Source organism: Eschrichtius robustus, chromosome 14, assembly GCF_028021215.1.
Source record: "Eschrichtius robustus isolate mEscRob2 chromosome 14, mEscRob2.pri, whole genome shotgun sequence".
Lineage (NCBI taxonomy): Eukaryota > Metazoa > Chordata > Mammalia > Artiodactyla > Eschrichtiidae > Eschrichtius > Eschrichtius robustus.
The window spans coordinates 71,996,261-72,012,083 of record NC_090837.1 but is presented as its reverse complement, the minus strand read 5'-3'; the positions used below and the strand labels follow the sequence as shown (position 1 = coordinate 72,012,083).

Here is a 15,823-nt window from a genome sequence, read left to right as displayed (position 1 = left end):
GAGTTTGAGGTCTGACAAACTCACATCCCCAACTCACTGCCATTCTGACCTTGGTTTTCTCACCTGATTTGGAAATAATAATACCTTGCCTTCAAAGTGTTGTGAGGATTAGATCAGAAAATGAACATAAAAGTTTTTGGAAAAGTTCCTGACAAGTACTTAGTGTGTAGTTAATGTTGTTATTAATGTAATAAAAACTACTACTGGGATTTGGGAGAACATGGGTTCTGGTCTAAGTATTACCAAAGATCTTTATTTCCCCAACACAGGGTCTGTCCTCATATGACTCACTGCTCTGTCCTCTCCCAGTGCAGTACTGTGCTCCCAGGGAATATCCAGTTAACACTGCTTGCATGGATTCATTTGAATGATCCTTTTTTTATTGTCAGGATGCAGTTCCAAAATGCCGAGCTTTCACTCATCAGATGGTACAATTCCTCATCTCCCTGGAACAAAATGGAAAAATCACGTTAGCAGTCCTTGAACAGGAAATGTGTAAGCTCTTGGATGATATCATTGTTTTTAAACCACCTGGTAAGTGACTATGGTGGAGTCATGTATTCACTCAGTAAATGAATTCCTGCTATGTATAAGGCATCTTGAGATCAGGAAGATGGTCAGGACACTGTCATTCCTGTTTACAGAGAAGCAGTGGTCAGAGAGATGACCATAGGGACACTTGTCATCTCAGCACTGGCGGGGGTGGGTGGCATGAATGGTAAGAAGTTGAGGAGGCATAGACACTGTCAGTTGCTGGTGTGAGGTTAACTGGACTGAGGGCTAAGTTAGATGACTAGGTTAACTGGACTGAGGGCTAAGTTAGATGACTAGATATAATGATTAGGAGATAACCAGAGACCATCCATTGAGCAGCATTCCTGGATGTTTTGGCTCCTAACTGGAGGGCACTTCAGAATCACCTGTAGGCTTATAAAGAAACTTCATGTGAGAACTTGTGTTCCTAGCAGTTTGGTGGACTGGACATCCTGATTGCCTCTCCTGCTGAAAACAACTAAGGATGCTGGATAAAATGTTTTTAAGAAACCAAAAATTAAACTTATTGACAAGGTGGCAGAAAATCTCAGAAGTCAGAAACTAAGTAAAAGGAGGAACCCATAAAAGTAGATGGAGTACTGAGGCTGGCTTTTACCTTGAAGGCTTTTGCTGACACTCCTTAGATTAGGGGAGATGATAAAGCCCAGGGCCTGCCTAAGATGGGATCCTGAAAGGACCTCCCATGCATTACCACACAGGATGGCATACTCAGGATAAGGATGAGTTAGAAATGAACCTGCCCTGAAAAAGGAAGACAACAATCCTTAGATTCATTAAACCCAGCAAACCCCAAGCAGGGTAGATAGAAAGAAATTCACACCTGTACATACTGAAGTGAAACTGCAGAAGCACCGGGGACAAAGGAACAACATTTACAAGGACAGCCGGCTTCTCACTGGCAACGGAGGAGGCTGTAAGATAGTGGAATGACACCTTCAATGTGCTGTGAGGAGATGACTTGTAACCTGGGATTGTAAACTAAGAACAACCATCTTTCAAGGATGAGAATGAAATAAAGATGTTTTCCTTGAAACGTGAGCGTGTTTGTCCCAGTGGACATCACTAAAGGAAGTACTAAATAAAGCATGTTCTTTAGGTAGAAGTAGAGTGATCACAAGTGAAAGGCTTGAATTGCAAGAAGGAAAAGTAAGCAGAGAAAGTAGTGAAATGTGGGTAAATATAAACAAAAACTGCCTATATAAAACTACAGTAATCATCGAGGGGTTTAAAAAGCAAACGCTAACATTAAATTATATGACCACAAGTATATGTAAGTTAGGAAGGAGGTTGAGTTAAAAGCATTCTAAGGTTTTAATATTGTTTGAAGGGGGTCAAGAAATTGATTAAATTTATGTCTTCATAGAATATGAATGGTAAAAATTCTAAGCAATTCACCAAAAGAGCAGAAATAAAATATGTAAGTTCCAAGTTAGTAGAAGGAGATAAGGATTGGCCAGGACTTCCCTGGTGGCACAGTGGTTAAGAATCTGCCTGCCAATGCAGGGGACACGGGTTTGATCCTTGGTCCAGGAAGGTCCCACATGCCGTGGAGCAGCTAAGCCCATGTGCCACAACTACTGAGCCTGTGCTCTAGAGCCCACGAGCCACAACTACTGAGCTCATGCGCCACAACTACTGAAGCCTGCGCGCCTAGAGCCCATGCTCCGCAGCAAGAGAGGCCACCCCAATGAGAAGCCCATGCACCGCAACGAAGAGTAGCCCCAGCTCTCTACAACTAGAGAAAGCCCACACACAGCAATGAAGACCCAACGCAGCCAAAAAATAAATTAATTAATTATTAAATAAAAAAAAAAAAAGGATTGGCCAAATTTTGTTCAATCCAAAGAAGGCAAGAAACATGGAGAAGGTAAGAAAAATAGCCAAAATAAAAAGATAAAATTTAAATATATCGGTAAAGGTAAATGGACTGATGCTCAGGTTAAAAGATGAAGATTGTCAGACTGGATTAATAATCAACAACATCCAGTTTTTTATGTATTTATTTTTTTAAATTTTATTTTAGTTGTGGCTCATGGGCTTAGTTGCTCCACGGCCTGTGGGACCCTCCCAGTCCAGGGCTTGAACCTGTGTCCCCTGCACTGGCAGGCGGATTCCCAACCACTGCGCCACAAGGGAAGCCCCAACATCCAGTTTTAAGCTGTTTATAAGAAGTATACCTAAAGCATAGGGTATAGAAAGCTTTCTACAAGGCAGTCACATTAGATATTAAAATAGAAAGCTGGTAGAGCTATATCAGTATGAGACAGATAGGACTGTAAGGCAGAAAGCATTACCAAGCCAGACAATCTCTTGTGTGTGTTCCTGCCCTGAAGTTGCATGAAAAACACATATATACATAAAAAACACATATTACTTACATAAATAAATAAGAAAAAAGCATTATTAGAAATGAAGAGAGTCGTTGGAAATTGATACAAGGTTCAATTCACCAGGAAGAAAATGCATAAGGTGAAAATTGACAGAACTAGGAAGAGAAATTTCAAATTTGCTCACAGTGAGGGATTTTGACCCATGTCTCACACTAACTGATGGATCAGGTAGACAGAAAATCAGTAAGACTATAGGATGTCTGAATAGCACAGCTGGATGTAATGAGTATGTAGAGAATAATATACCCTGTAAGTGCAGAATGCACACTGTATCAGTCTCACAGTGAACAGTTAAGAAACTTGACCCATTACTAGGGTTAAAGCACATCTCAATCAATCCCAAAGGACTGGTATCAGATAGACCACATATTCTAACCACAGTGCAATGAACTTAAAAATCAGTAACAAAATATAACCAGGAGGGAAAAAACTATACATTGGAAATTAAGAAGCAAACTTTTAAATAACTGATGACCAAAGGAACAATAACAGAAATTTAAAATATTTAGAACTGAATAAAAAAACCAGAGCATCAAAACTTGTGGGATTCAGCTAAAGTGAAACTTAATTTCATGGCCTTAAATGTTTATATTAAAATTTCTAAAAGCTGAAAAATAATTAGATAAACACTGAGCTTAAGAAATTATAAAAAGAACCACAAAATATAACCAAAATCTGCTTAAAAAGAAAGAGATAATAAAGAGAAGATAAATAGGAGGAGGCTAAGGGTGAACAATGAAACTGGTAAATGTATAGGAAAATCTAAATGAAATCTGACTCTATAGAACAGTAATAGTAATGTGTTGTTGGGTTATGGTAACAGTAGGGAAGGTAATAGGAAATTAGCATTGTCTGGGAACCAGTTAACATCAGACTTTGAAAAATCAAGAATGCATGTTGTAATTTGTAAGATAACCACTATGAAAATGTTAAAAGAATATTTGTTTAATTTCCAAACTAAAAGAAAGAAAAAGTAGAATAATAAGAAATAATCCAAAAAAAGGAAATAAAAGAAAAAGGAATGTAGAATTGGAGGGACAAATTGGAAGCATATAGTAAGATAGTAGATTTAGACCCACTCACATCAGTAATTACATTAAATATGAATGACTAAGATTGTCACACTGGATAAAATAAGGAAGAAAAAGACAATCCAGTAGAAAAAAATGAACAAGACCCTTAAATTGACATTCTACAAAAGAGAATATTCAAATAACCAATAAACATATGAAAACATGCTAAACCTTGTTAATATTTAGGGAAATGCAAATTAAGAACTTGATGGCATACTCTATCACATCCACCAGAATAGCTAAAATTAAAAAGTTTTCAATACCAAGTGTTGGTGAGGATGTGGATCAGTGTAACTCTCATATACTGCTGATCACAGAGTAAATTGGTACAACCATTTTTAAACGTTTGACATCATCTACTAGTTTGCATATCCCTCGGCTCGGGATATGCAAACTAGTTAAAAGAAAAAAAAGAAAGAAGAATTAGCAGGCAATACTGGAGAAATTGATTTAGAGTTGGTCATATGTAACTGGGCCATGAAGATTGAATAATAGCCAGGCAAAGGAGTGAAGGGCGTTCTAGAAAGATCTTAATCAGAAGAGTGATGGGATCAGTTCTGGTTTTTAAGAACGACATTTGTTGGCTGTGTTGATGATGAACGGGAAGGGGAGAGGCTGCGATCTATTAGGAGGCTTATTGCAATCATTTTTTGTTCCCATGAGTCATAATTAAAAGATAGATTAAAATCGCTATTCACAGATGCAAACTCTTATATATAGAATGGATAAACAACAAGGTTCTACTCTATAGTACAGGGAACTAAATTCAATATCCCGTGGTAAACCATAATGGAAAAGAATATGAAAAAAATGTATATATGTATGTATATATGTATAACTGAGTTACTTTGCTGTATAGCAGTAATTAACACAACATTGTAAATCAACTGTACGTCAATAAAATAAAATTTTTTTAAAAATCAGAAAAAAAATTTATTCACCTGGAATTCAGAGATAAGGCCTTTATTACCAAGAATATTTATACATAAAAAAGTAGATTCACACACATTTAGTGCTTAAAAAATTCCTTGCTTGATAATCAGTAGATCTTATGATAACATTAAGTTAGGGTTTATTGTACACTGTGCAAGTGGGTGAATTTGGTTTGATGCGTGTGATAAGACCTCCCCACTCATGTTGACATAAATACCAAAGCCTCGAGGTGAGAAAGCCACAATTCTGTTCCCTTGAAACAATGAACCCAACTCAAGGAGAATTAGAAAAAGTTGGCAAAAATTATGCCTGATGAAGGGAATTCCCTGGTCGTCCAGTGGCTAAGACCCTGCAATTTGACTGCCGAGGGCCACAGGTTTAATCCCTGGTCGGGAAACTAAGATCCCGCAAGCTGCGCGCCACAGCCGAAAAAGAAAAAACAAATAAAAATAAAGTGTACAATTCAAAAATTATGCCTGATGAATAGTTTTCTCAACACACCCTCAGTGAAAAATATTTTCTATTCTTGGATGTGAAGAAGGAATCTACCTCAGTCACTTATTTGCAGTTCTCTTTTAAAATGAATTTGCTCTTTTTCTTGTGTTGTATTCTTTTTTTCACCTTTTAATATTTTGGAAAGACCCAGTCTGTGCATTTTTCTTATTTAAAAAACAAAGAAATAAGAGCTGCTGTTAGGAGTCTGTAAAAAGGTTTTTCCTTTCCTTTTATATTTAGTTTTAAATAATAACCTTCATTCTGTGTAAATCATTCTAGAATTATTTACAACTTTGGCATTGGTAGGCGTGGAGGTGCTGTTTCTAATTAGTTTACCAAATGACTCCTGAGATCTGTGTATTTTGTCTATTTATTAAAGTATCGCTTGGCCACACGCCGTAACCAAGGATCTCGCAGTAGTTTCTGCTTTGCTCTTACAAAGTATGTATGTGCCACATCCTATCCTTAAAAGCTAAACACAGAAGGATTTTCCTTGTGGCCCCTGGAGAGCAGCTAGTTTGAAGCACCATTGTTCCCTTTATCACATTCACATTGTCATACCAGCAGCCTTTTGCAAACGTGTTGTCTATGTTCCCTTTCAGATCTGGACAGCCAGACCCGCCACATGGCCCTCAGCAGCCTCTTTATGGAAGTCCTAATGATGATGAACAACGCGACTATCCCAACAGCAGAGTTCCTCCGAGGCAGTATCCAGACCTGGATTGGGCAGAAAGTGCATGGGCTGGTGGTTCTGCCCCTGTTAACAGCCGCCTGCCAGAGCCTGGCTTCCGTCCGCCACATGGCCGAGACGACGGAAGCCTGCATCACTGCTTACTTCAAAGAGGGTAAGAGGACCGTCATGTCAGGCTCTCAGTAGACCCATCTTTTCCAAGGAAGATTAAAGCTTTGTCTGAAGGAGGTACCTTTCCAGACCCTTCCTGTTGAGGGATTGTGCTGTTCTAATATCTCTGTAAATGTTGTTGATGTTTCAGAATATAGTTTGTTTTCTTCATAAAGACGTGCAGTTAGCATGAGAAATTTTGGCCCATGTTGGTACCATCATGTTTCAAGGGAGGGAACCTCTAATTCATTTTATGTGGGTTTTGGAGTGTCAGACCAATCCTTTTATGGTAGGCAAATTGTGTACGTCATAGGCCTAGTCATAGTTCTAAAAGCAAATGCTATCTACCAGAATCTTTATAATAATGATGCACTGTATTAATTTTCTCTATTTTGTCACTTGTTGAAGTTTTTCATATGTCCTCTTATTGCATTTTGTCATGTGTTTTAAAATATTACGGAGTTCTCTTCCCACCTCCCCTCCCGCCCCAACTCCCGCTTTGTCTTCTTATTTCCTACCTCTAAACTCTCACATTCTGGAAACAGCTTGATCTGGTTAAAAAGAATTGCTCAGAGCAGTACTTCTCGACTCTGTTACCCAGATATACATCATCATGCACACAATAGGGGAGAACGAAGGGTACTGGAGTGAGAATGCTAGGAAGTGCCTGCAACCTGCCCATGCCCTTTCTTGACAACACGTGAATAATCCATGTTCCCATGTCCCCCTGTGGAAGGTGCTATGTGTGTCACCATGTCACCTTACTCCCATTCCCCCCAAAGAATTGAGAACCATTAGGATAACACTCTTGCTCCAAATTTGTTTACTGTTTGTTGCTAAAATCAAATTTGTTTTTTCAATCTGTGAAACATTTTCAAGAATTTCTGTCAAGATATGAGTCAAACTAAACTTTGATAATTAAAAAATGCTTATGAAGGATAGAGTAATAATAATATACCTCGGAAAAGCATAAGTACTCATAACATACTTAAAAATGGTATTAGGTAAAGTTAAAATTCTTAGATAACTGGGATAGGCGGTGCCTACATGTGATTTTAATGATCATAATATGGTGAAAGAGGTGATTTATGAAAATGCAGCCATGATGCCTGACTTCTTAACCCTCTGCACTGGTAGCCAGGACAAAGGCATTTAGTGTGAGGGCTTCCAGCCAAGCCATGAGGCATTGTCAGGCCCTCCAGGGTCAATGTGCATAGTGTTTTCTCGACATGCTTTTAAAGTGAAAAGGTTCATTAGAGTAGTTAAATAGTTTGATTCTTGCTCTTACCTTTCTCTACCTCTTGGTGTTCTTTTCTTAGGCTTCCTCAATCAGAATTTAGGTTGGGGCCCCATTCTGGTGTCCCTTCAAGTTCCCGAGCTCACCATCGAAGAGTTTCTGCAGGAGTGCCTGTCCCTCGGCAGCTACTTGACTCTCTATGTCTACTTGCTTCAGTGTCTAAATAGTGAGCAGACGCTAAGGAACGAAATGAAAGTGCTGCTTCTCTTAAGCCAGTGGTTGGAACAGGTGTATCCAAGGTATGTTGGCCCTCCGGCTGCTACAGCCGACCCATGGGATTGGGATAGCTTGAATTTGGGTTTAAGTTAATGTCCATTTAAGTGCACAGACCCAAGTGATACGTAAGAAACAAACAAGGCTATGAGGTACAGTGACACCTATTTTAGGAAGATTTTCCTTGCATGGGCCGACTTTCTGAGCAGGCTTTTTATTTCCTAAAACAGGTATTTTGAAGCACCACCTTTAGCTTCCGTATCCATTAAGTAGGGACAACAACGTTTACCTCACTTGATTAAGTGAAAGGACGTCGCGCTCATATATGCTGTCTGGCATGTAGAAGGGGCAATAAATGTCAGCTGTTCCGTTATTGTCCCAATACTTTATTAACAGCATTACCTGTCAGCCTAAGCTTTTAAAGTACTAAATGTCCCTTACACTTAAAACTCATGTGTGGACTTTCAGTTAAATGAGAGTGGAAAGAATCTACTCTGAATTTGATTTTGCTCCTCCCCCCCACCCCAGCTCTATGCAGGAAGAAGCAAAGCTGTTTTTGTGGTGGCACCAAGTCCTGCAGCTGTCCCTGGTTCAGACCGAGCAGAATGACTCGGTCTTGACGGAGTCTGTCATTCGAATTCTGCTCATGCTTCAGGGCCGTCAGAGCCTGCTGGCCGAGGAGAGGCTCAGTTCAGGGATTCTCAGGGCAATTGGGCTGGGCCGGAAGTCGCCCTTGTCTAACAGGTGAGGAAGCACCTGCTCTTGCTTTTCTAAACGGGCCACAGACACCTGCACATACCTAGGGGGTGTGATACTTGGTAGATTTTCTATTTAGGAGCTGAGCTGGGGTCCTCCCAGAGATTAAGAAGAAAACAATCAGAGCCTGATTACATCTTTACATTTTAAAAAGGGTGTTTATTTTTTCCATTTTAAAACAACTTTTATGTTCAAAGACTTTTTTTTAGCAGTATCTCATTGTATTTTGACTTGGTAACCTGACCACACTACTCATTGCTTTTTGTCTTTGAGCCAGTGACGGTGTGCAAGGTTAGGTTAAAATACCCGGTCAGCTGCTTCACAGCCAACACTTTGTCAGGGAAACCCAGGTCCCATGAGGGACTCGGTCTAGCAGAATTGTTAAGTCAAGATGAGTGGAAGTTAACTGATTAGAAGGATAAGTAAGGAGAAATACATTCAGGTTTTTGTTGCTAAAAATTCCAAGGTGTGAAAGAATTTGCCACTAGCCCCAGTTTATCTCCTAAGACTATTTGCATCATGGTTTTCTTTTAAAGGCCTTATCTGGTTTGAAAGGAATTCTTGCTATTCTGATGTCAGCATTCTTATGGAATAGCTGGCTGCAACTTTGGGAGCCACCCCGTCCAAACCAGTGAACATCGTACTCCTTTGTTTGTGGTAGAATTTAGCAGGACTGTGTGATTTGATTCACTTAAATTGTAAAATACACATCACATAAAATTATCATGCTAACCCTTTTAAAATATACAATTCAGGGACTTCCCTGGCAGTCCAGTGGTTAAGACTCCGTGCTTGCACTGCAGGGGGCGTGGGTTTGTTCCCTTGTCTAGTCAGGGAACTAAGATCCCGCATGCCACGCGGTGTGACCAGAAAAAAAAAAAGATAAAATGTACAGTTCAGTGGCATTTAGTACATTCACAATGTTGTTGCAACCATTACCACTGTTTTGTTCCAGAACATTTTCGTCATCCCAAAAGGAAATCCTGTAGCTACTAAGCAATCACTCCCTATTCCCCTCTTCCCCAAGTCTCTGGCAACCACTGATGGATTCCTGACTTTATATATATCCTGTTCTGGGCATCTTATATAAATGGAATCATGTAATACGTGGCCTCTTATGTCTGGCTTCTTTCACTTACCATAAAGTTTCAAGGCTCATCCATATTTTAGCATGCGCTGGTACTTATTTCCTTCTTATGACTGAATAATATTCCATTGTATGGACACACCACATTTTGTTTTTCCATTCATCAGTTGATAGACATTTGGGTTGTATCCACTCTGTGGCTGTTGTGAATAGTGCTGCTGTGAAAGTTATTTACAAGTGTTTGTTAGAACACCTGTTTTCGGTTCTTTTGGAATTGTTGGGTCACATGGTTACTCTATATTTAACTTCTTGAGGAACTGCCGAACTGTTCTCCGTAGCACCTGCACCATTTTTAACATTCCCACCAGCCGTGGCTGAGAGTTCCAGTTATTCTGTATCTTTGCCGACACTTTCATTCCTGAGACTGAATTATGTTTTCATTGTTTGGGTGGTGATAATGGAAGGGCAAATAAAGACTCCTTGATCATATTTACAGTTTTCCTGAAGAGGCTAACAACAACAGTAGGTCTGGAGATGTGTTCATCTTATTTTTTAATAGAAAATATGGTATTTATTTTAAAATGCTTACTTTAATAGTCATTTACTTCTTCTAATCCCTCCCTAACACTTAAGGTTCCGAGTGGCTGCCCGAGGCATGGCTGCCTTTCTTTCAGTTCAGGTTCCTGCCAAGGATCAGATCCGTTTGAAGCCGGGCTCTGAATTACATCTGACCCTGAAAGCTCAGCAGGTCAGTAAAAAGCTTTGTGGTTAAGGGCTAGAAGTTTTCCACAGGAGGAGGGGAGGTGGCACCTGTAGTCTTTACACGTGATGACCTGGTGATGATGATGGGCAGCAGCACGGCATACCGTCTGCTGGGCTCTACTAACTGGAAAATGGTTAACGCATGTATCTGCCTCGGATTTTAAACCAGTTTTTGTAGGCACTTGCCTAGAGCCCTATTACTACCCTTGTAGAAGAAGCAAGGCCATGGGCAAGCCAATCTAGGATCGAATTTGGTTCTGATGACATGACTGTGTGCTGACCCGTCACAAGCTGGGGCTGGGGACAGGCACAGAAGATGAGACTACAGTTGAGACCGATAGAGGTCAGCTGGGCTTTAACTTGGAGCCAAGGCGGTGGTTCTGTTTTGTGAGTCTGGGGGTTGACCAGTGTTGGCTGACATGGACAAAATGGTACCTGTGAAAAATTGTTTGTTCTAAAAACATGGAAGGCTACATGGCAGTGGTCCCCCATTCCCATAACTATTTTCACCCATAAACAGCCTGGCCAGGTACAAAGGTATATAATACAAAATGATGGCTGGCATTCTTGAGTGCTTACTGCATGCCAGGCACTGTTGTAAGTTTTAACTCACTTGATGTTAACGAGTTAAAATTTTAACTCTTCTAATTCTCATAACAACCCTATACAATACGAACTTTTATTATCCTGGTTTTGTGGATGAGGAAATGGAGACAGAAGGAGACTAAGTAATTTGTCCCAAATCACACAGCCCCTGAGGGCTGGGGCTGGGATTCACTGGGCCTGTCTGGGTCCAGTGTCACGCTCTTGTTGCTCTGCGGTACTGTCTCTGTACACGGTAAACGCTTAGACCCCTCAGCTCTTGTCTTTTGCAGCATTGTCATGTCTGAGCCAGCCATGTACAGTGTGATATCTTGGTATTAAGAGCAAAGATGAAGCGAAAAAATCAGCAGGTTCTTCACAGGCACCTTGGTTTTTACAGTACCCGATACTTGTCACTGGCTGATTAGACAACCACCATTTGCATCCCTAATGTTGTATAAGAGCCGTCACAAGTGGGCAGATGAGCGTCCCAGGGGGCGGTTGTGAAGTCAGTGCCATGCATTTCAGGCTGCATTTGAGAAGTCTGCTCTCCTGTGCCCACCAGCACCTGGAGCATAGCTTTGCTTTAGCTGCGGCCAGCAGGTCGCCCAGGCCTTGCCAGCCTTTGCCGGCCTTCCTTTAGACTTAAGTGGTGACATACTTGTCATCAGGGTTTTCAGACTGGAAAGAAGTCAACTTTGTATAAAATGATTATTCTTAGGCAAACTGTCAAAGTAGACTGTTCTTTTTAAAAAAGAAAGGGGAGAGAGAGAAAGAGAGAGACATACGGATGCTATGGTTAGTGGGAGTGCCTGTTCCCACTGATTCTTGTTCTTAGATTAACTCCGTTCATACAGCAGTTAGCTTGGTACCAAAATCCCTTCCATTGTTGATTTTCAACCCCAAAACTTCTGTCTTAAACCACCTGGTAATTTATTTCGAAGCTGCCTGTTCATTTACGATCTCAAAAAATCTTCTCGCTCCTTATTTACTGAGCCAAGCAAATTCCCTCTTTTAATCTATATCCTCTAGTGCAGTGGTCCCCATAAATGAGAGAGGCAGGAGAGTGGCACTTCACAGTTCACACTCAGAATGCTAGGGGTGGGTGAGCTCGTATAGTTGGAAAACAAAACTCCCTACCCCCCAAGAACCATTGTTCTGATTTTTTGTTTGTTTTCTCTAGATACAGTCTTTTTCTCTTCTCTTCTCCCAGTATGAAGGGAGGAAAAATTAAAATTATGGAAGTAAAGAATGGTTTTCTTTCTTTACTCCCGAAGAGAAGCATGGGAATATGTCAATTCTGTTGGGCGGAAGCCAGAGGAACTTGATCTGTCCGTTGTGTTTGTTGGCTGATAGAACAACCTTATCATTCACCCTCAGCAGCACTTAACCACTGGTTTCTTCTGAATTTCATCTAGTTACACGGTTTAGTACAACATTACTTTGTAATCTGAGAACAAACCCAACAGCAAATTAAAGCTGATGCCTGTGGTTTCCGGTTGAGTCTCCAGGAAGAGAGGCAGTAGATGATCTGGCGGGGAGGGCTGCAGTGCTGGCACTGGGGCAAGGAGGACAAAGCAGGAAGACAGCCGGGCTGCAGCAGTGGCACTCTGCGGGGAGGGGTTGGGAAACAGCAGAGGCCAGGAGGAGGGAAGGCTGCATGTGGAAGGCGGCAGACGCCAGAGAAGCTTGGGTTGCCGGCCTCCTTCTGCTTGTGGTTAATCAGTGCCTGCCTTTGAGACATCTAGTTCCAGTTCTGTAGGCTTCCCTGGAGGCTCACAGTTGCACCAGGTGACTTCGGCAGGTGTGCTACACCTGCGGGAATCATGTTATACGCATGTGGTTAACCCTCTTGTCTTCCATGTCTTTTAGGCTCTGAATGCTCTTGAATCCTTGACATCAAGTAAGCAGTACATTGAATACCAGGATCAGATATTGCAAGCCGCACAATTTATAAAGCATCCTGGCCATTGCCTCCAAGATGGGAAAAGCTTCCTGGCTCTTCTTGTGAACTGTCTCTATCCAGAAGTGCATTATTTGGACAACATACGATAGTAACACTGAGGCTCTTGATAAACCTGTTGCTGTTTATGTTTACATTTAACTTTGCTGTTGCACAAGTAACTTTGCTCAATTTCACTGCAGTTTGGCCAATGAATTAGTTGACTGAGATGCAAGTTGGTGGGCACTAGATAATTGTTGTGCATGTGCACATGTGTATGTGTATGTTTCCTTAGCTCTTAAAATGTTCCAGGGACTTTGTAATTTTTATGTTCATCCAACAGGAGAACTTACGAAGTTCTCCTTGGGTAGAGAGCCACTCTCAGTTGCCGAATATCCAGTCATCTCATGAGACCCCAGGTGGGGTGCTTTCGTATGTCTCCACTTCTGTCTTTTCCTGTTTCATTTAAATGTCAAGACTCCTGTGCCAGATATAACTACTTTGGGAATCGTGTTGAACCCTCACTTTTGAATCCCAGTTGTGTTCCTTCAAAGTAAAAAAGCTTTGAAAATTTCTGCGTTTCTCAAATGTGGGGAAATATACCAGCTTAAATTATTATATTTTTCTCTCAGAAGGGAGATAAGAATGCTGAATCAAAGTGAGTCGTTGTCTAAAATGTGACCACTTGATCCTGATTATAGTGGACAGCAGAGATGGTGACAAGTCCATTTCCATCCAGCCATGTGTCCTCATAGAGAGGGAGCCATTTGTCTACATCGGAGGCGCGTGCTGGCGGTCTGTGGGGAGCATGTCGTGCACAGATGTGTTTTGTTTGATCTCCATGGCTGAGAGTGTAGACAGGGCTTCCTCTCTCCAGTGCACTGTAGACGTACATTCCCTTTGGTCCTACCCCAGCCCGCTCCTTCATTCACATCTTATTTGGCCCCTGTAGACATGTAAATTTGCAGTTCTTTCCAGACAGCAAGTTTGATATCTGAAGGTCCTGCTGTTGAGAGAGACGGAGACAGAGAACTTGACTCTCTGTTTCCTGCTTGTTTTATCACCCCAGATTTAAACTCAAATGAAGCTAGCAAACCTGCTGAAACACTGGTCGGTGGAAACTGGGTCAGGTCAGGAGACTTAACTGAAATTTGGCTGTTTTTTAATCGTCACGTGCCTTCTGTTGTTAACAGTTCGTTCATTACCAAAGCCTGTCTGCAGTGTTGCCGTGTTTTGCTGCCATCTGCTTGCTCTTGTCATGTCCCCCCCACCCCCCGGAATTCACACCTTGACTTCTGTCATCATATTCATAATTCTGTTGGCTCAAAATTGATTTGTTTGTCCAGCTGGCATAACATGTCTTCTGTTTGCAGGCTATCTATAGCCCGAGGCTATTTACCTAAAAATGTCTTAGTCACTGAGAGCTTTTAGCAGGGGGATTGGGGTATAGATTAACTGAGTGATAATCTCTTTCCAAATATCGTTTTGGGGTGCTTCCCCCAACATTTGGAACTGTGTAGGAGCTGTTCTTTATTTTGAATCTTTTTAGTTGGACAGAACAGTTCTGCCCCACAGAAATGCTCTGGTAAAGATCATCCCTGTTAGCCTCCAAGTTCTGTAGGCCACTAAGTGTCCATCTCCGAGGGACGCATCTCAGAGCTTTCCTTGTTACACGTTTTAGAAGCTGTGGACAGTTCCATGGCTGATTTGGCAACAAAGATTTTATGACAGGAAATATTCTGTGTGCTGTTTTCTTTGAGGAGGATGTAATTATTGGTATCCTAGAATGAAATTTTTGAGTGACAGTACATACATTTAAAGAAAATTATGTTTAATCTTAATTTTTGAAGGTTTATAATATTTATAATGTATTTGCTCTGTAAAAATTATAAAAAATAAATCAATCTTTGGTTGTAGCTGGTAAGAATCCGATTTTTAGGGATATCACACTATCTTGTAAAGTATTTCAGTTGTTAAAGTTGATGCAGATTTTTTTATGCCTGATATCATGTTTTTTTTGACACTGTAACTTGATCATCAGAGATGGTCGGTAAAAGTACTTCCTCTCACGCTTAACAGTGGAAGGTTTACTCACCACATAGGTTCCTATGAGAGGCTCTGGGCTAAGAAATTGCTTTGACGACACTAAGATAGTTCAGAAGGTGGCAATGTTGCTGTAGCCTCCTGGGAAAGAATAGACCGGTCTGCCCACTGGCTTTCAGGAATAATGAGCTTTTGTTAGCAAAATAGTCACCTCCAGAGAGCGCAGGGCCTGTTTCAGAGACAGTTACCAGTGCTGCATGTTGATACCTGGGTCAGTAAGACCAAGGCACCTATGTGCCAGAGCGGCGTTGAAGGTGCACTAGTGCAGACTTTCCCCATACGTGGCCAGCAGTGGCTTCTGGTTCAGATGGGGATGCAGAGCAGCTTCCTGGGCTTGATGAAAAGCACCTCTTCTCTTCTCCACTCTCCTTTCTGCAGTCCACACAGGATGGGCCAGAGAGGCACACTCGACCCCCTGATCTCCTGGCTCCCCTTCCTAACTCTGCAGAAAGCTGCAGGCACAGATGCCAGGGAGGGAGGTCCTGCTGATGCGTCTGCTCAGCCTAATGGGGCCAGGGCCCACCCTCCATGTTCCTGAAGCTCGTGGCACGAGTCGCTGGTGGTTTCACGATCAGCCTGTTGGCACAGTCACGTCTGCCTCCTCGAGGTTGCCTGAGTCTCTCAGTTCTTCGAGGTGGGGGAAGCTGGGTCCAGAAAATGAAAACCCCTGAGCAGCCCACCTTCTCTTAACCAAGTGCCAACCCCCTTCCTCCCAGTCAGTGTATCCACGTTGTGCAAGTGAGTGTGTCCATGCCCTTTCTTCCTTTCGAGTGAAGGTGAGACACAGTTTTCTA

At 41.6% G+C, this 15,823-nt stretch overlaps 1 protein-coding gene across 2 annotated transcripts in view; it reads left to right on the top strand.

Annotated features, from left to right (window-relative positions):
- The window catches only part of EPG5 (ectopic P-granules 5 autophagy tethering factor), a 122,568-nt gene extending 107,754 nt beyond the window's left edge, over window positions 1-14,814 (top strand). For both annotated transcript variants that reach the window (XM_068562558.1, XM_068562557.1), the window contains exons 39-44: window positions 390-534; window positions 6,049-6,291; window positions 7,607-7,823; window positions 8,326-8,541; window positions 10,274-10,388; window positions 12,857-14,814. In XM_068562558.1, the coding sequence (XP_068418659.1) occupies window positions 390-534; window positions 6,049-6,291; window positions 7,607-7,823; window positions 8,326-8,541; window positions 10,274-10,388; window positions 12,857-13,039 (1,119 nt within the window). In that variant the 3' untranslated portion in view covers window positions 13,040-14,814. The remainder of the gene's footprint in view (window positions 1-389; window positions 535-6,048; window positions 6,292-7,606; window positions 7,824-8,325; window positions 8,542-10,273; window positions 10,389-12,856) is intronic.
- The last annotated feature ends 1,009 nt before the right edge of the window (window positions 14,815-15,823 follow it).